This window comes from Callithrix jacchus, chromosome 14 (genome assembly GCF_049354715.1).
Source record: "Callithrix jacchus isolate 240 chromosome 14, calJac240_pri, whole genome shotgun sequence".
Lineage (NCBI taxonomy): Eukaryota > Metazoa > Chordata > Mammalia > Primates > Cebidae > Callithrix > Callithrix jacchus.
The window spans coordinates 88,553,892-88,576,621 of record NC_133515.1 but is presented as its reverse complement, the minus strand read 5'-3'; the positions used below and the strand labels follow the sequence as shown (position 1 = coordinate 88,576,621).

Genomic DNA, 22,730 nt, shown 5'->3' with positions numbered 1-22,730 from the left:
GATGGTCTCCATCTCCTTACCTCGTGATCCGCCCACCTTGGCCTCCCAAAGTGCTGGTATTGTAGGCGTAAGCCACCACACCCGGCCAATTTATTGTATTTTTTTGAGATAGAGTCTCACTCTGTCACCCAGGCTGAAGTGCAGTGGCCCAATCTTGGCTCACTACAACTTCTACCTCCTGGGCTCAAGTAATCCTCCTGCCTCAGCCTCCTGAGTCACTAGGATTACAGTGTGTATGACCATGCCCAGCTGATTTTTGTGTTTTTAGTAGAGATGGGGTTTCACCACATTGCCCAGGCTGGTCTCGAACTCCTGACCTCAAATGACTCACTCACCTTTGCCTTCCAAACTATTGGGATTACAGTTGTGAGCCACTGCGCCTGACCTGACCTTTTTCTTTTTACATTTAAAATTAAAAAATTTTATAGGCTACATAAGATATTTTGATACAGCCATACAATGTGTGATAATCACATGGAGGTAAATGGGTATCCATCCCTTCAAGCATGTATTATTTCTTTGTGTTACAAACATCCGATTCTACTCTTTTAGTTATTTTAAAATGTACAATGAATCTAGCTGACCTTAGTCACCCTGTTGTGCTGTCAAATACTAGATCTTATTCCTTCTAACTGTATTTTTTTTAACTTTTAGCCATCTCCATTCCTCCCCAACTCCCCACTACCCTTTCTTAGCCTCTGGTAACTATCATTCTACTTTCGATCTCCTCGAGTTTAATTGTTTTAATCTTTAGCTCCCACAAATGAATGAGAACATGCAAAGTTTGAATTTTTATACCTGGCTTTTTCATTTAACACAATGCCTTTCAATTCCATCCATGTGGTTGCAAATGACAGGATCTCATTCTCTTTTACAGCTGAATAGTCCTCCATTGTGTATATGAACCACATTTGCTTTCTCCATTCATCTGTTGATGGACACTTAGGTTGATTTCAAATCTTGGCCATTGGGAATAGTGATATTTTTTTCTTTTGAGATGGGGTTTCGTTCTTGTTGCCCAGGCTGGAGTGTAATGCCACGATCTCAGCTCACCACAACCTCTGCCTCCCAGGTTCAATTGATTCTCCTGCCTCAGCCTCCCAAGTAGGTGGGATTACAGGCATGCACCACCACGCCCGGCTAATTTTGTACTTTTAGTTGAGACGGGGTTTCTCCATGTTGGCCAGGCTGGTCTCGAACTTCTGACCTCAAGTGATCCATCCACCTTGGCCTCCCAAAGTGCTGGAATTACAGGATTACAAGTGTGAGCCACTATGCCCTGCCTTGTGTGATTTTTGAATTTTTATTTTGTGTCCTGCAACTTTGCTGAATTTGTTTCAGTTCTAACAGGTTTGTGTGTGTGTGTGTGTGTGTGTGTGTAATCTCTAGTTTTTCTACATATAAGATCATGTCATCTGTGAACAAAGATAATTTTAACTCTTCCAATTTTGATGTCTTTTCAAGTTATAAACTTTTAACTAGAAGAAAAAGCCTTGCGATAATTGTAGAGTTATTAGCTATCTAATAGATACACAGTCACGTGTCACTTGATGGAGATATACTCTGAGAAATGCATCGTTAGTGATTTCATTGTTGTGCAAACATCATAACATGTGCTTACACAAACCTAGATGGTATAACCTACTACACACCTAGGCTATATGATATAGCCTATTGCTCCTAGGCTGCAAACCTGTCCAGCATGTTACTATATTGAATACTGTAAGCAGTTGTAACTCCATGCTAAGTATTTGTGTATCTAAACAGAAAAGGCACAGGAAAAATACTGTATTATAATCCTATGGGACCACTGTCATATATATGGTCTATCATTGACTGAGATGTTATGTGGCACAGGACTGTAGTATTTTTATAGCGAATGCTGTTTCAGAGTTTATGTCCTTAGTTAAGGAATGCAATTTAGTCTGCAGTAGATATGTTCCTGTGTTGGAACCTGCACATTAATTGCTCGGCTGGGAGGCTTTAGGCTTTCTGGGAGCTTGCAGGGAATTTGCAGCAGGTGATAACATTGAGGGGTTTGGTCCTGGGTGCTTGTTAAGAGCTTTGCCCTGAGCAGAGCCCATTCCACTCCATCTTCTGTGCTTTATCCCAGGCCTTCTCAGACTCTTCTGAAGACACTTTCTCTTTACACAGTTCATTATTATTATTATTGGGACAGGGTCTCGCTCCATCTCCCAGGCTGGAGTGCAGTGGTGCAATCGTGGCTCACTGTAGCCTCAACTTTCTGGGCTCAAGTGATCCTCCCACCTCAGCCTCCCAAGTAGCTGGGACCACAGGCATGTATCACCATGTTTGGCTAATTTTTGTACTTTTTTCTGGAGACACAGTTTCCGCCATACTGCCCGGGCTGGCCTCCTGAGTTGAAGCGCCTGCCTCAGCTGTCCAAAGGGCTGAGATTATAGGTGTGAGCCACTGTGCCCAGCCCTCTTTGTGCAGTTTCATGTCCTAGCGTTGACAGGTTCTGATGAGAGGGGTCTAGAGAGAGAATGCTTGGTACCTCTTGCTCGTGACACAGTTTGTGCCCAGCCTTTTACATGCTTTTTTCTAGGAGTTAAAAACAAAGGATGACCAGTATGTGAAGGATTTGAAGAAACAGTCAGATGACATCTGCCTGCTTCTGGAGCGGATGGAAGAACAGGTGAAGAATGTAATGAAAACCTTTCGTGAGGAGCTCTATCACATTGAGGTAACGGGGTGTGAAAAGACCTGCTTTCTGCACTTGGGGAACCCCTAGGAGGAGGTCTAGGTCTGTCCTAATGATCCAAGGAGGGCCCCAGATGACCTCTCTGTCCTCTGATTTCTGTTTCTGCTTGTGGGTTTTATTAATTTATTTACTTATTCATTCGACAAGTATGTATCAGGTGTCTATTATATGCTGGGCAGTGTTCCAGGGGGCTGGGGATGCAGCTATGAACAAAAGCAAGTTCCCAGTGGATCCTGTATTCTAGTAGGAGATGGCTAGACAATGAACAAGTCACTAAATATATTATTTCACAGGTGGTAATAAGTGTTTTGAAAGAAAATAAACAAGGAGTTGGGGAGTAAAAGGGGGATTAGCTCTCCCTAAGCATAAAGCATATGTGAGGCATTTATTTGTTTGTTTCTTTATGGCTACTGGGGCGGACAGTGGCGAAGGGGAGTGCTGCATAGGATTCAGGAATCCGTATTTTGAATTTGAATGAAACGGTCATGATCGAGAAGGAAATTTAGTCCTTTCCAAGATGGAAGAGAGCCAAGAGGGTGGAGGCCTCTCTCTCTGCGTGGCTGGAGACTCGCTTCTGCATTCCCACGCCTGCCCCTCCTGAGCTTCATGCTGCCTTTGCTTCATGGGGACCCCTACCATGGCAACACAGCAATGCTAGGCACAGTTGAATTACACATCAGGGCTGGCCCTGTGACTGCCAACAGGGCCACTGGCCTTCCTCCAGCTCCCAGCCTCTGATATTGACTAAGCCACAGAACTGTTGGCACATTTTCTCTCTGCATTTGGAGTATAGACTTCGTAACAGCTGATTTCCATGCAACTCCTTCCGCAGCCATTTGGTCTCATGAAACTTGGCAAGTCTGCATTTGGGTTTGACTTTTTCTGTATGGTCGGTGATATGGCACAGTTATCCAAAAGTTCTTTGACACTGCTGGGACCTGCCCAATCAAAACAGACGCAAGAGTCTTTTTTCTTCTTGGTCGTAGAAAGCATTTGAGATGGAACGCCAAGAGCTACTGGCCAGTAATAGGAAGAAGTGGGAGAGGGCCCTTCAGGCTCATAATGCCAAAGAGGTAAAGGGTGAAAGCTGTCAAGGGTGATCCGGGGGGTCTGGGGTGATTTCTACTGTGACTGAATTTGCTAGCCTTTCTGTATCTTGAGCAGAATTGCTGTGGTTGAATACTACTGTGTTCATTACTGCGCTTTCGGATGGGGATTGTTTCTTTGGTGGTGGTGAGTACCACCGAGGCAGCTTGCTGGGGTTTCCAAGGTCCTGTCACTTCTCCTTTGTTTCCTGGGTGTCTAATGCAGCTGTGAATATTCATGACCCAAGGTGTTTTAAGACACATTTTCAAAGGGTGTGGGATTATCACTTTATTTCAGAGTTGTAAACAACAAAGAAGCGACTTGACCAAGATCCAATAGACTGTTTAGAAATATGAAGCCTAGAGCCTCCAGCTGAGCAATTAACGTCCAGGTTTCAGGGTCTGTGTGTAATTTCTTTTTTTCAAATATTTAGACTTCAAGGAGAGGAGCTTAATTTCATAGTGGAACATTCCTCTTAGAGTTTCTGGAGTAATGACCCCATTAGGCAATACAAGCCAAGTACTAAAAGCCTTGGGGCTTCAGGACTTCTGAAAGCCACCAGACTCCTCCCCGGAGTCATGAAGCTTCCAAACTCTCCCCTGTGTTATGCTTGTCAGGCCATCTGAAGGATTGAGGTGGGGCAAGGATGGTCCCTAACTTTTCCCTTGTCTTCCTGTGCCTTTAGCTGGAGTATCTTATCAACCGCATGAAGAAAGTGGAGGACTATGAGAAGCAGCTGAACAAGCAGAGGATCTGGGATTGTGAAGAATACAATACGATCAAGATCAAGCTGGAGCAGGATGTGCAGGTGCAACAGCTGGTCCTCACTAGGGTGCCTGGGCGGCAAAACACCTGTGAATGTTTTATATTTAGCGACTACCTGTGATGTTCTAGAGGTAGTCCCTTCAGCACATATTTATTAACCATCTGCCTTTTAAATATTCCTATCTGAAGGAGCTCATGTACAGGATATATGCAGAGGGATGCTTTCTTTAAGAAACCAGTGGAGGTGGGCTGAGCATGGTGGCTTACACTTGTAATCCCAGCACTTTGGGAGGCCGAGGTGTGAGGATTGCTTGAGTTCTGGAGTTCGAGACCAGCATGGGAAACATAGTGAAACTCTGCCTCAGCAAAAACAACCAACCAACAACAAAAAACTAGCTGAACCTGGTAGCACACACCTGTAGTCCCAGCTACTCACGAGGCTAAGGTCGGAGGCACGTTTAAGCCCTGGAGTTTAAGGCTGTAGTGAGCTGTGATCACTCTAGTCTGGGCAACAGAGCAAGACCTTGTCAGAAAGAATGAGAGAGAGAGAGAGACAACAAAGAAAGAAAGAAAAAGAAAGGAAGGAAGGAAGGAGAAAGAGAGAGAAAGTAAGGAAGGAAGAGAAAGAAAAACTGCCGAGATACTACAGCGGTCTGGAAGCCTTTTTCTCCTGGCAAAGGGAAAATGTCCCTAAGACAAGTTGGCTGTGTCTGAGAGCCAAAGCTAGGACAGCTACTGCTAAAAGCAGCAGCCATCAAGTGAGTCTCTCCCATAATCCAGGTACTTCATGAATGGCATCTCTGATCCTCATCACCAACAGCACTTTATACCTCAGGAATCTGAAGCTTAGAGACAAAGCTGTATGTCTAGCACACAGTAAATCCTGGTTTCAAACCACGTTCTGTCTGGCTCAGAAGCCTATACCCTTCCCCTTATTTCAAACAGCCCCTTGACTGATGGTTGGAAATTTCAGTGAGGCAAATTCTGACTATCAGAAAGAAGCATCTAAGAGTTAGGACTGTCTAATATTCAGAAGGGCGTCCTACAAAGCAAAGATTGCTTATCTCAGACTGTGCAGTGGCTGAATGACTGTCTGTCTTCGGTGTGGAGGAAGGGCTCCTGAAGCAGTAGGAGGTTCTTTCTGGTTTCTAAAGTTTTTTCCAAGTCTAGGATTCTGTTTCAACACCGGTTTTAAAAAGTCTCTCTAATTACATTTAGATGTAATGTACTTGCATCTTAATATTCAAGTGTGGTCTATTCCCTTCAGTCTCTATGTAGAAAAAGGTCTTAGATGAACACTTTTCCATGTAGCTTTTGGTAGAATTTCAGTTCTTTTCCTGTTACTTGATATCATGAAGTTAAACCCTGTTAGGTTACAAATATATTTACCAGTCTTGAGAGTCTTCCCAGGTCCTTCTTATACTAATGTCACAGAAAGGAGAGTTACTGATAGAACAGTACAAGTCTGTAAGACAGTAGCGCTATTTATTTTATTATTTATTTATTTATTTTTTGAGACAGAGTTTTGCTCTTGTCATCCTGTTGGAGTACAGTGGCGTGATCTCAGCTCACCGCAACCTCTGCCTCCCAGGTTCAAGCAATTCTCCTGCCTCAGCCTCCTGAGTAGCTGGAATTATAGATGCCTGCCACCATGCCCAGCTAATTTTTATATTTTTAGAAGAGTCAGGGTTTCACCTTGTTGGCCAGGCTGGTCTTGACCTGCTGACCTCAGATGATCCACCTGTCTCAGCTTCCCAAAGTGTTGGGATTACAGACATAAGCCACCATGCCCAGCCAACAGCAGCACTATTTCTGTGGGCTGTACTGTGATACGATTTTACTGAAAATGGCTATTAAGCTTTCTGAATTTATCTTGGTTCTGTGATAATTTATGAGACAAAACTACATATTTTTGGCCTCAGTGAGATATATGGAATTTCATGTTCTTTTTTTTTTTGAGACGGAGTTTCGCTCTTACCCAGGCTGGAGTGCAATGGCGCGATCTCGGCTCACCGCAACCTCCGCCTCCTGGGTTCAGGCAATTCTCCTGCCTCAGCCTCCTGAGTAGCTGGGATTACAGGTACGCGCCACCGTGCCCAGCTAATTTTTTGTATTTTTAGTAGAGATGGGGTTTTACCATGTTGACCAGGATGGTCTCAATCTCTTGACCTCGTGATCCACCCGCCTCTGCCTCCCAAAGTGCTGGGATTATAGGCTTGAGCCACCGTGCCTGGCCAGAATTTCGTGTTCTTAATCCAATGTTCAAATACTTGAATGAGGCAAAAAATACTAGGACATGGGGAGATGCTGGGGGTGGGTGTAGGAGGTAGGGTAAGATCAGAGAAATGGCGGGCAGGGAGGCAGGGGGCCCGGTACCACTGACCGTCCCTGTCCAGGTTGACTGATGGTGGCATGTGCAGATGTGGGAGGCAGACAGATGGAGACATTTCAGGCAGGAAGAGGGCACAGTGCTTTTGCATCTTAGTTCTTTCCTGCCTCAGATGGAAACTGAGGCTATCTGTCCCACTTTCACACTGTAACTGGGGGAAAAAAATCATCCAATCAGGGACTACCCATATGGCAACATGTGGAATGTTTTAGTGGGTTGAAGTTTATTATAGTGACACTTTTTTTTTCTTTTTTTTGAGACAGAATCTACCTCTGTCGCCCAGGCTGAAGTGCAGTGGAGCAATCTCAACTCACTGCAACCTCCACCTCCTGGGTTCAAGCGATTATCCTGCCACCATGCCCAGCTAAATTTTTTTTTTTTTTTGTATTTTTAGTAGAGACAAGGTTTCACTGTGTTGGCTAGTCTGGTCTCTAACTCCTTAGCTTGTGATTGCCTACCTCACCCTCCCAACATGCTGGGATTATGGTGGCTCTTAAGTGCACTTTCACTAGACCTTCAAGCCAAATGGCATTGATTTTTGTTAAGAAGATACAACACGCAGCTCAACATCAAATTTGCTCTTCCCAACTAATACATAGCACTCTGTCAATTCTAAAATATGGAACTAAAATTCTTGCAAACCGCAAAAATAAGAAGGATCCAGTACACATAGATTTGGATAATGGGTAAAGTACAAGATGTAAAAAAAAAAGTCTTAATGTTCAAGTGGTTACTGCCAGTAAAGGTCATGGCATTAGAAACAGAGCAAAGAGAAGCCTGTGAACATTGCATGCTTAGGTGGAAACTCCCTCCCCTGCCCACCACTCTAAAAGAAAACTGCTAGAAAACATTTAATTCTTGATGCAGGAAGATACAAATGTTTTTATCTGTACACCTTACATACTCATTTAGGACTGTAAGACGTTCAGCTCAAATTTAGGGGCCATTAACTTTTAATACCAGAATATTAATTCCCCAAAGTTAAAGGTGTTATTTATTTGCACTATACAAATTTACATTCTGCAAACACGGAGATAAACAGAGTTCAGCCCCTGCCCTTCAGGAACGTGTAATCTATTGAGTAAGAAAAAGAGCTACACAAATAGTGTCAAAAAGCAACAGATGGGGCCAGGCGCGGTGGCTCACGCCTGTAATCCCAGCACTTTGGGAGGCCGAGGCAGGTGGATCACAAGGTCAAGAGATCGAGACCATGCTGGTTGACATGGTGAAACCCTGTCTCTACTAAAAATACAAAAAATTAGCTGGGCATGGTGGTGTGTGCCTGTAATCCCAGCTACTCAGGAGGCTGAGGCAGAATTGCCTGAACCCAGGAGGCGGAGGTTGCGGTGAGCCGAGATCATGCCATCGCATTCCAGCCTGGGTAACAAGAGCGAAACTCCGTCTCAAAAAAAAAAAAAAAAAAAAGCAAGAGATGGAACAGAAACAGGGAGCAAGAGTGTGGCCTGAGATGACATTGCCAGTCTTAGGATTCCAACTTGGGATTCTACAGGCCCAGCTTAGGGTCTAGAGAATTGGGGTGAATCAGCCCAATGGGGTCTCTGGAGTCAGCAGAGAAGGCCAGAAGGCCAAAGGGAAAGGCTGTTTCAAATTTCCATTCTGCTGGCACATTGGTGGCAGCTTCTTTTCCTGAGCCCATGGGCAAGAGATGATGCCCAAAAGCAGCTGTGGAGAAGCTTGCACTGCCCAGGGAAGAGAGGGGAGGGTGTTATCAACGCCTGTGCTGCCTTTACCATAGAAGGAGTTTGGCGGCAGGTTAGATTGTAATCTTTATAGATGACACAAACATTGTGTTTTGCCATTAGTCTTTGGAACATGAACTATAACTTTGTAAAATATATTTGGATAATTGAATAATAAGCACAGACATTTAACAAAATCAATTAACAGTTCTTTTAACTTTTATTTTAGGTTCAGGGTACATGTGCTGGTTTGCCATATGGGAAAACTGCACGTCACAGGGGTTTGCTGTGCAGATTATTTTATTACCCCAGTAATAAGCATAGTGCCTGATAGATAGTTTTTTGATCCTCTTCCTGCTCCCAACCTCCACCCTCAAATAGGCCCAGTGTCTACCGTTCCCCTCTTTGTGTCCATGTGTTCTCACCAGTCCCACTCGTATGTGAGAACATGCGGTATTTGGGTATTTGGTTTTCTGTTCCTTTGTTAGTTTGCTTAGGATAATAGCCTCCAGCTCCAACTATGTTGCTGTTCTTGTTCTTATTTTTTCCTAAACCCATATGTCAAACCATATGATCTTGTTCTTATTTATGGCTGCATAATATTCCATGGTGTGTATGTACTGCATTTAAAAAATCCAGTCTATCATTGATGGGCATCTAGGTTGATTCCATGTCTTTGCTGTTGTGACTAGGCTGCAGTGAACATATGCATGCATGTGTCTTTGTGGCAGAATGATTTCTATTCCTTTGGGTATATACCCAATAATGGGATTACTTTGTCAAATGGTACCTCTGTTTTAAGTTCTTTGAGGAATTGCCACACTGCTTTCCACAATACCTGAACAACTTTATGTCCTACCATCAGTGTGCAAGTCTTCCTTTTTCTCTGCAACCTCACCAGCATCTCCTGTTTTTTTGACTTTTTAATAGCCATTCTAACTGGTGTGAGATGGTATCTCCTTGTGGTTTCAATTTGCATTTCTCTAATGATTAGTGATTTGTCATTAGTGTTGAGCATTTTGTCATGTGCTTGTTGGCTACATGTATGCTTTCTTTTGAAAAGTGTTGTTCATGTTCTTTGCCCAATCCCATCTGCTCTTCTTTTTTTGGAGACAGGGTCTTCCTCTGTTGCTCAGACTGGAGTGCAGTGGCAGGATCTTGGCTCACTGCAGCCTCGACCTTCCAGGCTCAAGCAATCCTCCCACCTGTCTCCAGAATAGCTGTGACTGCAGGCACATTCCACGATGCCTGGCTAATTAAAAATTCTTTTGTAAAGATGGGTTCTCACTTTCTCACTTTGTTGCCCAGGTTGGTCTCGAACTCCTGTCCCCAAGGACTCCTCCTGCCTTGGCTTCTCAAAGTGCTGGGATTACATGCATGAGCCACCATGTCCAGCCATTTCTCTCTCTCTCTCTCTCTCTCTCTCGCTCTCTCTCTATATATATATATATACACACACACACATATATATATGCATATATACACACACTATTATATATATATAATTACAGTATATGTATATAATTATATTATATATAGATAATGTAATGATCTGCCTTTAAGAATGAAATTCACATGAGAGTGCACGTGCTAGAGCTTGCATTTGTAGTTCACATACTCATGTTGTATTGTAAATATAAAAACAATCCTATGGCCAAATAAGTCTGGAAAATGCTGTCTTAGGGATAGGGAATTATTGCAAGGCCATGAGAAAAAGGAGGGCTCCCTGGAAATCATTGGAGCAGACATTCATACACTATGGGTCTCAGGGCCCCTAGGCATCAGTTCCCATGAAGACTGAACAGCCATTAATTGTCATCCCAAATGGAGAGCAGTTCTGAAGACCCTCCTACTCTGTGAGTGCTCGTTTATTCTCAGGTAGTTACATCCCACGTGGAAATTTTGTTTGTTTGTTTCTTTTTTTTTGAGACGGAGTCTTGCCCTGTTGCCCAGGCTGGAATGCAATGGCATGATCTTGGCTCACTGCAACCTCCGCCTCCTGAGTTCAAGTGATTCTCCTGCCTCAGTCTCTGGAGTAGCTGGGATTACAGGCGCATGACACTACGCCCGGTCAGTTTTTTGTATCTTTAATAGAGGCACGGTTTCACCATGTTGGCCAGGCTGGTCTTGAACTCCTGACCTTGTGATCCACCCGCCTTGGCCTCCCCAAGTGCTGGGATTACAAGCATGAGCCACTGCATCCGGCTAGAGCTTTTCTACTGGACTTTTGTACCAAGCTGCCTCATAGATCAATGACCTCCCTTATGTCCAGTCCATGTGTGTTTGGTTTGTGTTCTGATTCCTAACTCCCTCACTATGACCAAGGCTGGTGACTTTTGAAGTGGCAGATCTGGTTTCATTTGAGGAATAGAGGCATAAATTATTGCGACTTTGCCAGAAGAGCTGCTGAGAGTCCCTTTCCCGGGAAACACTCATCCCTAGAAGGGGACAGGGCCCAGAGTAACTCAGCCTGGGACCACCCAGATAATTGCAGTTGAAATGCGGCTGTGCTATTGGCATCATCCATAGGCCCTTTGGGATATCCTTTCGGTCCGACATTTCAAAATTAACTTTAAACAGTCCCAGAAAGGGTACTTTGTAGTTGTAGCTGTAGCATCTGGCAGCTCCCTGTCCTGCTCCAAGTTCCCACCCAAGGGCCAGGCCTGCCCCTGGTGCTCCAGGGTCTGCCCTGCACGATGCTCAGTGCTGGCAGGATGTGGTGAGGTGGGCACTTGCACCCATAGCCAGTGGGAGTATAAACCGTAGATTGCTCTTTGGAAAGCAATTTATTGAGAACCTCTGACTTAGTCATTTCACTTCTCAGAATCTACCATAAGGATATAAATTACCCCAAGAGTTTTATATATAATTTGTCCCAGTATTATTTTATAATAGAGAAACTTATTAAAACTATATATAACTATACACACACACACACACACACACACACACACAAAACTGTTGGGAAATTGTAAATTATTACATGATAAACATGTTAAATATTTCATATATGATAAAATGCCATACTATATAAAAGTATTCTAGCCCATAATCACAGCACTTTAGGAGGTCGAGGCAGGTGGATCATCTGAGGTCAGGAGTTTGAGACCAACCCGACCAACATGGTGAAACTCTGTCTCTACTCAAAATATGAAAATTAGCCAGGCTTGGTGGTGGGTGTCTATAATCCCAGCTATTTGAGAGGCTGAGGCAGGAGAATCACTTGAACCTGGGAAGTGGAGGTTTCAGTGAGCTGAGATGATGCCACTTCACTCCAGCCTGGGTGACAGAGCAAGACTCTATCTAAAACAAAACAAAAGTATTGTGTACCATTAAAATGATGTTAATAAAACTTTACTAACATGGAGAATTGTTGCTGCAATATTGAGGGAGAAAAGTAGGATATGAAATTGTAGACATAGTCTGATTGCAGCTGTGTAAAGGACACTGGAGGGAAGCATGCTGATATTAACTGACATCATCTTCGGGGGTGCAGATATCAGTCATCAAGCAGCCTTTCTTCTGTGTCTTCTTTTTCATTTGCTGTACTTTCCACATTTTCTACAATGAGCAAATACTGCTTTTGTGCTCAGGAACAGTTTTTACAAAGAAAAATGTCTAACTAGAAAAAGTAAATAAAAAGCAAGTAGAGAAATTGAGAGGTAGATTAGTTAGATCTCAGGGACCAATAGGATTCATTTACCATCTGTTAAAAGATACTACATGCTTCTGTTCTGCAGGAGACATTCAAATATTCATCTCGTAATGGAGGTTGAAAAATCTCTGCCATGGTGATGTAGAATATCCTTGACTAATTCCCCGTTACAACGTGGGGATCACTGGATTTCACAGCACACATGGAAATGACGTGCTTCCTGACCCAATGAAGTGTCGCCTCCTTGCCAGGAGCCCTCCTCGAGTATGACCCAGAGCGGGTTGTGATAGCCACTTGGAATCACTTCCTCTGTTGATTCCTAGGCAAGATGTGTAGCCTAGCAGAGGGAGACGGGACGGAGGCTGGAGAGCGCATGCACATGGTAGCTTTATTGAGTTTCTGACTCCACTAAATTGCCTTCCCATTCCTGCATTTCACTCAGGAGAGGCAGGAGCATGCCAACCTCCAGCCTTGCCTCTCTCTGATCTTTTTTTTTCACAGATTTTCTGCAGTGACTGGACCAACCATTTTCCTTCCCTGCTTAACATTGTTAGTAGGCCTCCATTGGCGTCAGGAAAATGCTTTACATTCCTGGCCTTGGGGAGGGGTCTGCTGCTCGGAAATGGAGTCAGCCTCATTTCTGACCATTTCTTGCCTCATGTCTCACATCCTGAACTTCTTGTGGTTTTCCCAAAACAGCCCCCCTCTCTCTCGCCTCTTATATGCTGTTTCCTCTCTCTAGAGCCCTCTCCCTTCAGGTGTCACCTGCGTAACTCCAGCACATTATCTGGGCCTCGGCTAGACAGGCCATCTTTCCAGGGATGCCTTCCCTGTTTCTCAAGACCAAGGACTGTACTCTTCTCATTGGTCCCATAACTGGGCTTCCCTCTCTCTTGCTTCTTATCATTAGTGTTTTCCCAATGGCACCTGGAAAAGTATCTGATGCAGATTAGGCACATGATAAATATTTGCTGAATGAATGAATACAGCTAATGGAAGTCCAAAAAGTAAGCATGACTGTGTCTGTCCTTTTAAGTGGACCTGGGTTGTTAAACAGTAACGCTTCCACTCTGGAAGGTCAAAGTGGGGAAACTTCAAGTTTTTGTGGCTATATTTATTTCTATGGTGTTTTTTAGAGGGGCTGCTCATATCTCTAAAGGGTCTGGTGAAAGTTTCCAGAGTTAGCTGGACTTGAAATCTCTGTGATCTTTCTTAGACTTAGGTACACAGATTTGAGCTTACAGTTTGTTGACTTGTATTTTATCTTGGCCTTTAACTTGAGTCTCATGATAGACTTTGTTTACAAGGCATGCTGAGGCACTTATCCCTAAGGTTCCTCTAACATGACTTGAACAATTTATCAGAGGCCCACAAGCTAGGGCCAATTAGTCTGTGTATATATATATATATAGTATTTCAGAGCATACCTTTATTTGTGTACAATTCTAGATATAATTCACAGGGCAGATAAGTTTATAAATGTAGGGAAGTTTCTTTTTATATTACTTTCAGTATAAATTTCTGCCAATACCTTTACCTTGTACATCTTTGTTATTTCTGAGTATAGGTACAAAGATGAATAATACATCTGAATATGGATATACATAGCTAGGTAAATAAACATACACAAACAGGATTATATAAGGATGTCTATGTAAATATTTACCTATACGAAGCATGTTCCCCAAAAGACATTTTAAATACATGAGTGTATGTAATACTAAGGATACAGGTGTAGAGTTAGTATGTGTGTGTGTGTGTGTGTATTCACACACACATAATCTTTTTAACTTTAGATTCTTGAGCAGCATCTTCAGCAGAGGAAAGCAGTTTATCAGCTAAACCAAGAGAAATTGGAGTACAACCTGCAGGTGCTGAAGAAGAGAGATGAGGAAAGCACGGTGATTAAATCCCAGCAGAAGAGGAAGATCAATCGGTATGCTAGCATGCAGAGCGTCTTTCTTCTGGGCCCTTCTGTGCTGAGAATAGGGATGGGTATGTGTTTTTCTCTATTGAAGGGGTAGAAACCAGTAAAAATATAACCAACACTTAATTAAATCGTTTTTTTGGGAAAAGTTAATACATTCAAGTGGTTTCTCCCCAAGAAAAGAGTACATAGCAAAGGTCTTCCGTCCCCATCGTCTTGTTCCTCTTTCCCACCTCTGTAACATTGTTTCTTCCAGAATTTCATTAGGCACACACAAGCACACACACATACTTTCATCCCCCATCTGCTTTTACACAATGATGGTGGTCCGTACACATTGCTGTATATATTGAAGACCTCCCCTTCTCAGTTCGTAGAGAACTTTTGCGTTTTTTTTTTTTAATAGAGACAGGGTTTCACCATGTTGGTCAGGCTAGTCTTGAATTCCTGACCTCAGGTGATCCACCCGCCTTGGCCTTCCAAAGTGTTGGGATTACAGGCATGAGCCACCGCGCCCAGCTGCTTTCACGGTTTCTTAAGCTGCTTACTACCCACTGCATAGATGCACTATGATTTATTTGACCAGTCTCTAATGATGGACACATAGATTGCTTCCCGCCTTTTTCTCTTACAAATAATACCAACCTAAATACTCATGACAATGCACCAATTTGCTTTTGTGCAGACACCGTGGCTCATTGAAAGGTCCCTATTGCTTGAAACGTCTCACATGTCCTGTCCTTCCTCCTTGTCTCCTTACTTCCATCCTTCCTGCCTTTCTTCCTTTAAGAATTGCATTCTAAGTTCCAGACCACTGCGCTAGGCTCTGAGGACCAGAGTGGAAGAAGACTTCTTATTAGTAGCAGACAAGATTGAAGGTTTTTCTCCAAACCCCGAATAGCCTATTATTATTTATGAATTCTTCCACTTGTAGGTTGATAATAATACATTTTGGACACATATTGAATGTATAGAGGAACACCAGTTGACCTTTTGATAGTGACTTATCACAGAAAATGATACTGAGTAAATGGTATGTCATCTTAAGCCTGATTATCTGAGAAACAAGAATAGTCAGGGGACGATATTTATGAAAAAACATCCCCCTATATATGCACCATACCAGATAGAGGAACATCCAGGAAAGGCACACATCAATACAGCAAGGAGGCACCTGGGAAACCTTCCCAAAGAAGTGAAATATTGCAAGGGGGTGGGGACAGGAATTGGCAAAAGGCAGTTAAGAGGAGACTCCAGGGGGCCAGTGCTGGTAGCTGGAGTGGCTGGTCTGAAGGCAAAGAGGTAGGAATCAGAAGGTCACACAGCAGGTGAAGAAAATGGGGAGGGCGGGAGGCGGGAGGAGGTGCTTGAGGCAGAGCTTGGGTTTGATGCACGTGGCTGAGATGAGTGGGATCTTCCCTCTTAGTTCAGATTCAGACAGCTTTCCCTCAGCCCGAAAAACCCTTCAGCAGCCCCTGCAGTTTCTGAGCACTACCTTTTTGTCTCTTGCTCCTTTCCTCATCACTTATCACCCAACATTTCATAATTTGACATATCCGTTTGTGCTGCTATAACAGACTCCCTGAGCCTGGACAGTTTACAAAGACAAAAGTTTATTTCTCACAGATCTGGGAGCCTGGGAAGGCCAAGATCAAGACTAGCAGGTTCAGTTTCTAGTCAGGGCTGCATCTTTCAGAGGGGAGGAACGCTGTGTCCTCACACAGCAGAAGAGTGGGAAAGCAAGCTGGCCAAAGGTTTTGGGAGGCCTCTTTTTCTTTTTTGAGATGGAGTCTCACTCTGTTGCCAGGCTGGAGTGCAGTGGTGCAATCTCGGTTCACTGCAACCTCTGCCTCTTGGGTTCAAGCGATTCTCCTGCATCAGCCTGCCGAGAAGCTGGGACAGGTGTGCGCCACCATGCCAAGCTAATTTTTGTATTTTTAGTAGAGACGGGGATTCACCATGTTGGCCAGGCAGGTCCCGAACTCCCGACCTCTCATTCCACCTGACTTGATCTCCCAAAGTGCTGGGATTCCAGGCATGAGCCGCTGTGCCTAGCCACAAACTTTGTTTTTTTCCTTCAACCAGCCTGCAGGATACACTTAACAATCTGAGATCAAAATATGCCAAGCAAATAAAGCAGCTCCAGGAGGAGAACCAGTCTCTAACCTTGGAGTACAAACGTCTCATGACGCAGTTCAAGGAGCTACAGAAAGCCGTGAGGTATCTGAAGGACCTGGTCCTATGGCACTTGTGCCAGTGTCGAGGTGGCAGGGGCGGAGTTCGTATATAGGCTGTGATTTCACTGGACTTGAAATCGTCGGCTATTTTGGAGCCGGACCAGGCACTAGTTAACCCTCTGTGCTGTGTTCCCTTGGCCCTTTACTTGTGTGTCACCTGCCTTTTCTTGAGGTATGTTGGGATGGCTTCTAGTTTATCGTAAGTGGGAATCAGCTGCCCAGGGATGGGGCCAAGCCTGGGAATTAGCACAGCTCTTTTGCATGTTCTTGCCCTGCTGCCAGTTGAGGGGACCCCGGCCAGGCCCTGGGGTCAGCTGGCCATGCTCCGTGACTCTTCTTCACAGGCATTTTGCTCTCATCGATGATGAAAAGTTTCGGGAGATTTGGCTGATGAATGAGGAGGAGGCGAAGGACCTAATAGCCAGAGCTTTTGATGTAGACAGGATCATCCACACCCATCACCTGGGGCTCCCCTGGACAGCACCTGATTTCTGGTTCCTGAAGAACGTGGGGCCTATTTCTCAGCAGCCCCAGAAGTCCACCACGCAGATAGTAGAAGAAATGCTTCTGCGCACAGGTGACGAGAACACTGTCATAGAGCCGCCCTCTGTGAACGTCGGGTCAACCCCGTCATGTTAGAGACAGTCTAGGGAGGAGGGGAAGAGCTCCCATAGCTAGGAGGTAGGAGAGTATGATTATGATGTACCTTTTAAGTCTTCTCCAATCTATAGCTTTTTTCTCTCCCCTGTATTAGAAACTGGTAGTCAGGTCTAGAAACTTGATCAGATGCAGGTCCAATTTATTTTGCTAAATACACTATTGTGTAGTACCACCACTGGGATAAACTGATGTTAAGTTGTCTCTCTTTGTGTGATATTAGCAATCATTGCCATTCATTGTCTGAGATCTATTAACTTTATTAGGGATTGGAGAATGGTGATGTTTTAAATTCTATTCTTGTGTCTTTATTTAATATTTAGAATACTTCTTAAAAGAAAATCTTTCCTTCATTAGCAACTTGCTACCCTGAGATAGTCTGTATAAGAAAAGCAGGATAGATGCTTATTTTTTCTGTTTACCAGTTTTCAAAACAATGGATTGGGTCTCTAGCATCTTCCAAAGGTACCAATGAGTTTTTAAAAAATATTATGAATGCATGAGTTTATACAGATTTGATGTATTTTAGTTTACTAAAGTAATTATCCTTATTGAGGCTGAAATTGTTTCATCTTCGGCCAGTGGAAGCTTCATACTGGCTTCTGGGTCCTTTTGATTCAGCCCTAGTAGTTTTTAACAGCATCCTGGCTTTCCGGGATGACCAGGTGTTCCAGGCATGCCTTATACTTGGAGTCAGCCATTTCTCCAAGGGAACCCTGGTCCTTTTCAACAGGGAATTTTTTTTTTTTGAGATGGTCTCACTCTGTCACCCAGGCTGGAGTACAGCGGTGGAATCTTAGCTCACCGCAACCTCCGCCTCCCAGTCTTCAGCGATCCTCCCACCTCTGCCTCCCGAGTAGCTAGGACCAAAGATTCATGCCACCATGCCCAGCTAGTTCTTGTATTTTCTGTAGAGGCAGGGATTTGCCATGTTGCCCACGCTGATCTCAAACACCTGGGCCAAACGATTCCTTCCCAGAGTGCTGGGATTACAGGCGTGAAACCACCATGCCTACCCAGGGAGCGGTATTTTGAAACCATGCTCTGGGTGCTGGGTACTTATTCCTTTGGGTTGGCCATTGTTTTTAGGACTTTTCAGTGGACAGAGCTGAGTATAGGATTTTTTTTAGTAATAAAATAAATCATGAGTTCATCCTAAATCCTCCTCATCAACAGTATGCCAGAGTTTTTACTTAACAGTATGAAAGTTTATCCACTTTCTTCCAACTTGAAATTCTTAGTGCTCAATGACTTCAAAATAAAGAATCACATGCATTCCTCACAGCACCACAGAGCTGTCTCGGTTGAAAATATCAGCCCTAACACCAACAAATGATTACTAAAGACAGCTCACACTTTTCTATGGTTCTTTTTGTTCTTAAAGTGTGTCCCTCCAGGGGTATACAGACAGATTGCTATGTTTTAAAGTCACTTGGGGCCAGGCACGGTGGCTCATACCTGTAATCCTAGCACCTTGGGAGGCTGAGGTGGGCACATCACTTGAGGTCAGGAGTTTGAAACCAGCCTGGCCAACGTGGCAAAACCCCATCTCTACTAAAAATACAAAATTAGTCAGGTATGGTGGCACATGCCTCTAATCCCAGCTACTCAGGAGGCTGATGAGGGGAATTGCTTGAACCCGGGAGGCAGAGGTTGTAGTGAGCCAAGATTGTCCCACTGCACTCCAGCCTGAGCAATAGAGTAAGAGTCTGTCTCAAAAACAATAATAATAAAAATTTTTTTAAAAGTCACTTGGAATAGTTTCTGTGTGGTTATAGCACCAATTTAATACACATATAGGTATTTTTTTTCATTTTACTTTTGATTATTAGGGATTGCTTTTTACAATTTAATTATGTTTTCTTTTTGTTTTTGTTTTTTTGAGGCAGACTTTCAGTTGCCCATGCTGGAGTGCAGTGGCATGATCTCAGCTCACTGCAACCTCTGCCTTGCCGGGTTCAGGTGATTCTCCTGCCTCAGCCTCCTGAGTAGCTGGGATTACAGGCGTGCACCACCACACCCAGCTAATTTTTTTTATTTTTATTTTATTTGCCATGTTGGCCAGGCCGGTCTTGAACTTCTGACCTCATGGTCCACCTGCCCTAAGCCTCCCAAAGTGCTGAGATTACAGATGTGAGGCACTGTGCCTGGCTTAAAAATTTAATTTTAATTAAGAAAATTTTTGACTCTTGCTGTCATCTGTCAGTTCTTGCTGTTAATATTTCTCTGGCCTGGGTGCAGTGGCCCACACCTATAATCCCAGCACTTGGGGAGGCCGAGGTGGGTGGATCACCTGAGGTCAGAAGTTTAAGACCAGCCTGGCCAACATGGTGAAACCCCATCTCTACTAAAAACACAAAAATTAGCCTGGCATGGTGACCAGTCACCTGTAGTCCCAGCTACTCAGGAGGCTAAAGTAGGAGAATCGCTTGAACCTGGGAGGTGGAGGTTGCAGTGAGCCGAGATTGTGCCACTGCACTCCAGCCTGGGCGACAGAGCAAGACCCCATCTCAAAAACAATGTCTCTGTGAATGTGCACAGCCACCCCCTCTGCTTTGAGTTGGCTGCTTCTATCTCATCTGTGGGGAGGTTTAGAAACCATATAGCCATTTGCTAGATTATCTCTGAAATGAGAATAAACACGCTTGCACTCCCCCTTCCACCTCCTGGCTCATGGCTGGATTTTGAGTATGATGTTTTCAGGTAGACGCAGTTTGGAAAAGTAGACCATTACTACTGGCTGGGAATGGCCAAGTTCTTCAGGTGATCTCTGATTCTGACCCCCCAGCCTTCTTTCCCCCCACAAAGTAGGCTTTTTTCAGCATAAAGAGACTGTGATAACGCCTCCTCAAAGAGGCTTTTTAAGAGGTACATTTTCTCAAGAAAAGGCATCTGACGGTTTTTCAGAGTCAACTAGGTCCCGAAATTATCTTCTTTCTCTCTCTCTCTCTTCTCCCCACGACCCATCTGCAGAAGAGGAGGAAGCAGAAGAGGCTGCCTCTGAATCAGAGTCTTACCTGGACCTGCCGAAGCAAATTTCTGAAAAAACTGCCAAGAGGATCCTGATGCTCCTGTGTGATGAGTCGGTGAGGCGGGGCAGGGCTGCAGCTGAGGGACTCACGGGCGTGTTCTGCTGCAGAGGCCTCTGCCGGGCCAGTGCCAGCCTGAGTTAGGAGTGGGCCAGTCCTCCCCTGGCCAAGCTCAGGGTTGGGGCCCGAGGAGCAGAGTAGGGGGCCCAGCTGGAAAAATGGGCCTAACCTCTGTTGGTCATGGCACAGCTCAGGCTGGCTGGAGGGCTCTGGCCAGCTTAAAACGATGCTGGTTCTGAGACGAGGTACACTGGCTCACCTCCATGAACCACTTGCTAAGTGACATGGCCACACTGACATGGCCCTTCTCAGGGGCTTGTTTTGGGGATCACTCTGGGTGTGTTGGGATCTGGATGTCTGCACTGTATGTTAGCAAGCATGATTCGACTTGGCATAAAAGCTGCGTTGAGCTGGCCCAGCTGGAAGTTGCGTTGTCGTTTGATGTGGGCAGTGTTGGTTTGGATTTTAAGGTTCTGAGTGTGTATTCTTTTGGGACAGTGGGGACAATTGCCTTTGGCTGGCTCCTGCCTCTGAGGGTGCTGCTGCTGAAGGGGTCAGGTGGCAGGTTCTGCCCTCTCAACCTGAAGAGGCCACCTCCCCATGGAGCCCTTCCCCTGGCATCCCAGCTCAGAGTGGGCACCACATCTGCTAGGCTGCCCTCTTCCCTCCACTGCAGGTGTGATGTTTTTGGGGGCCCACTGCCCTCCATGGCTCCCTCTCCTGCTGCTGTGTTCTGTAGATATTTGGGGACAAGACTATGGGTGAAGCAGGAGCCTATGACTGGTTCGGCTTTGGACTGTGGTGGGGGCCTCAGGCATTTGCCCAGTGGCTAGTGGGTGAGGTGGGTTGGTGCCCTTCTGGGTGGGAAAAGTTAAGTCCATGGTGAGGCTGGGCTTTGTACCTGGCCTTGCTTGTCCCTGGCCTTGCCCCCTGTGGGCAAGGGGGGAGAGGGCTCGTGGGTACCCAAACAGACTTTGCTGGGGCTCACTGCTGGCTCCCATCCCTGCGCATCTGCTCGGTGGCATGGTCCCTACAGTGTTACACAGAGGGCGGTCGCAGACCCTGGGACTCGCTCCTGAAACCTGTCCCTGACAGGAGATGCCTTCTTCCTTCTCCCTTCTCCCCAGGGGTTCCTCATAGAGAGCAAGCTGCTGAGCCTTCTCCTGCCCCTGGAGCAGAGTGAATGCTATCTGCTGAGGCTGGACTCCATCTTCTCTGTGAGTCCCACGAGCTGGGAGGACACGGGCGGGGCTACAGCCGGCCATGTCCTCAGATGGCCCTGCCATTGCCTCAGCCCTGGCAGTGGATGAGGGTCTCCTGGGGCTCCCCCTGCTCCCTGTCACTCCCTTCCCTTAACCTACTCTCCACGAAACACACTGGCCTCAGACTCCAGTGCCCCACCCCTGCCCCTTCCTCTATGAGCATCTTCTTCTCAGACTGTAGGTTCTCCCTGACACCCCCAGACTGAGATATGTGTGCAGCCCTACTTGGCATCCTCACAGTCTTGGAATCCCTGAGAGCAGTTCTTGGCTCTGTGAGCATTGTTTCTGTGTGTTCTGATGCGTGTGTCCCCAAATCCACTGTGGCTTCCCAGCATTGGATGAGTGCCCTCCATGGCAGCTGCCCAAGCCCCTGGCTTCTTCAAGGGGGGTTTTTGAGCAACCATCCTGTTTTTTCCCCAGGCCCTTGGAATTGAAAGTGAGGATGACTTGTATAAACTGGTGAGCTTCTTCCTTCAATATCGAGCTCACCATTTATCTTCCAGCCTCCAGGTAAGGCGAGATGCAGTGAGAACAATGCTACATCTTTCAGCTCTCCTGGAAGCCTCCAGAAAACAGTGCTGGCTTCTGAAGAAATAATGGGGCTTGCCGGGTGTGGTGGCCCATGCCTGTAATCCCAACACTCTGGGAGGCCAAGGTGAGCAAATCACCTGAGGTCAGGAGTTCAAGACCAGCCTGGCTAACATGGTATAACCTGTCTCTATTGAAAATACAAAAATTAGCTGGGCATGGTGGTGCACACCTGTAATCCCAGCTTCTCGGGAGCCTGAGGCAGGAGAATCACTTGAACCCAGGAGGTGGAGGTTGCAGTGAGCCAAGATCACGCTACTGCACTCCAACCTGGGCAAGAGAGTGAGACTCTGTCACAAAACAACAACAACAAAAAAAAGTGGGGCTTTTATGTCAGGTATAACTGACTTAGCATTTTCCTTATTGTTTATTGATTTGTCTCTTTGTAAAGGGAAGAATTGCTGAGGAATGAGATGCTGTTCTTATACTGAGGCCCAAGGAGTCTTCCCGCACCCTCCCCCAAAGCCAGGTCTCAGCCACTGTGAGACCAGAGCCCACCAGGTTCTGAGTATTTTGTCCTTAACACTTTCCAGCAAGGCAGGGCCCGTTTGTCATACATATCTTGATCGTAATTGATTTCAGAAGGTGAAACAAATCTCAACTATTTTAAAGAAGCTGCCATATAAAAATCATATAACATTTCAATTTAA

General features: G+C 45.2%; 1 protein-coding gene across 3 annotated transcripts in view; it reads left to right on the top strand.

The window, feature by feature from the left end:
* Positions 1-22,730, top strand: part of DRC1 (dynein regulatory complex subunit 1) — a 54,630-nt gene that overhangs the window by 26,264 nt on the left and 5,636 nt on the right. For all 3 annotated transcript variants that reach the window (XM_078349713.1, XM_017964486.4, XM_035273600.3), the window contains 9 exons: positions 2,570-2,707; positions 3,712-3,798; positions 4,497-4,619; positions 14,117-14,256; positions 16,333-16,467; positions 16,829-17,061; positions 20,115-20,227; positions 21,358-21,447; positions 21,913-22,002. In XM_078349713.1, the coding sequence (XP_078205839.1) occupies positions 2,570-2,707; positions 3,712-3,798; positions 4,497-4,619; positions 14,117-14,256; positions 16,333-16,467; positions 16,829-17,061; positions 20,115-20,227; positions 21,358-21,447; positions 21,913-22,002 (1,149 nt within the window). The remainder of the gene's footprint in view (positions 1-2,569; positions 2,708-3,711; positions 3,799-4,496; positions 4,620-14,116; positions 14,257-16,332; positions 16,468-16,828; positions 17,062-20,114; positions 20,228-21,357; positions 21,448-21,912; positions 22,003-22,730) is intronic.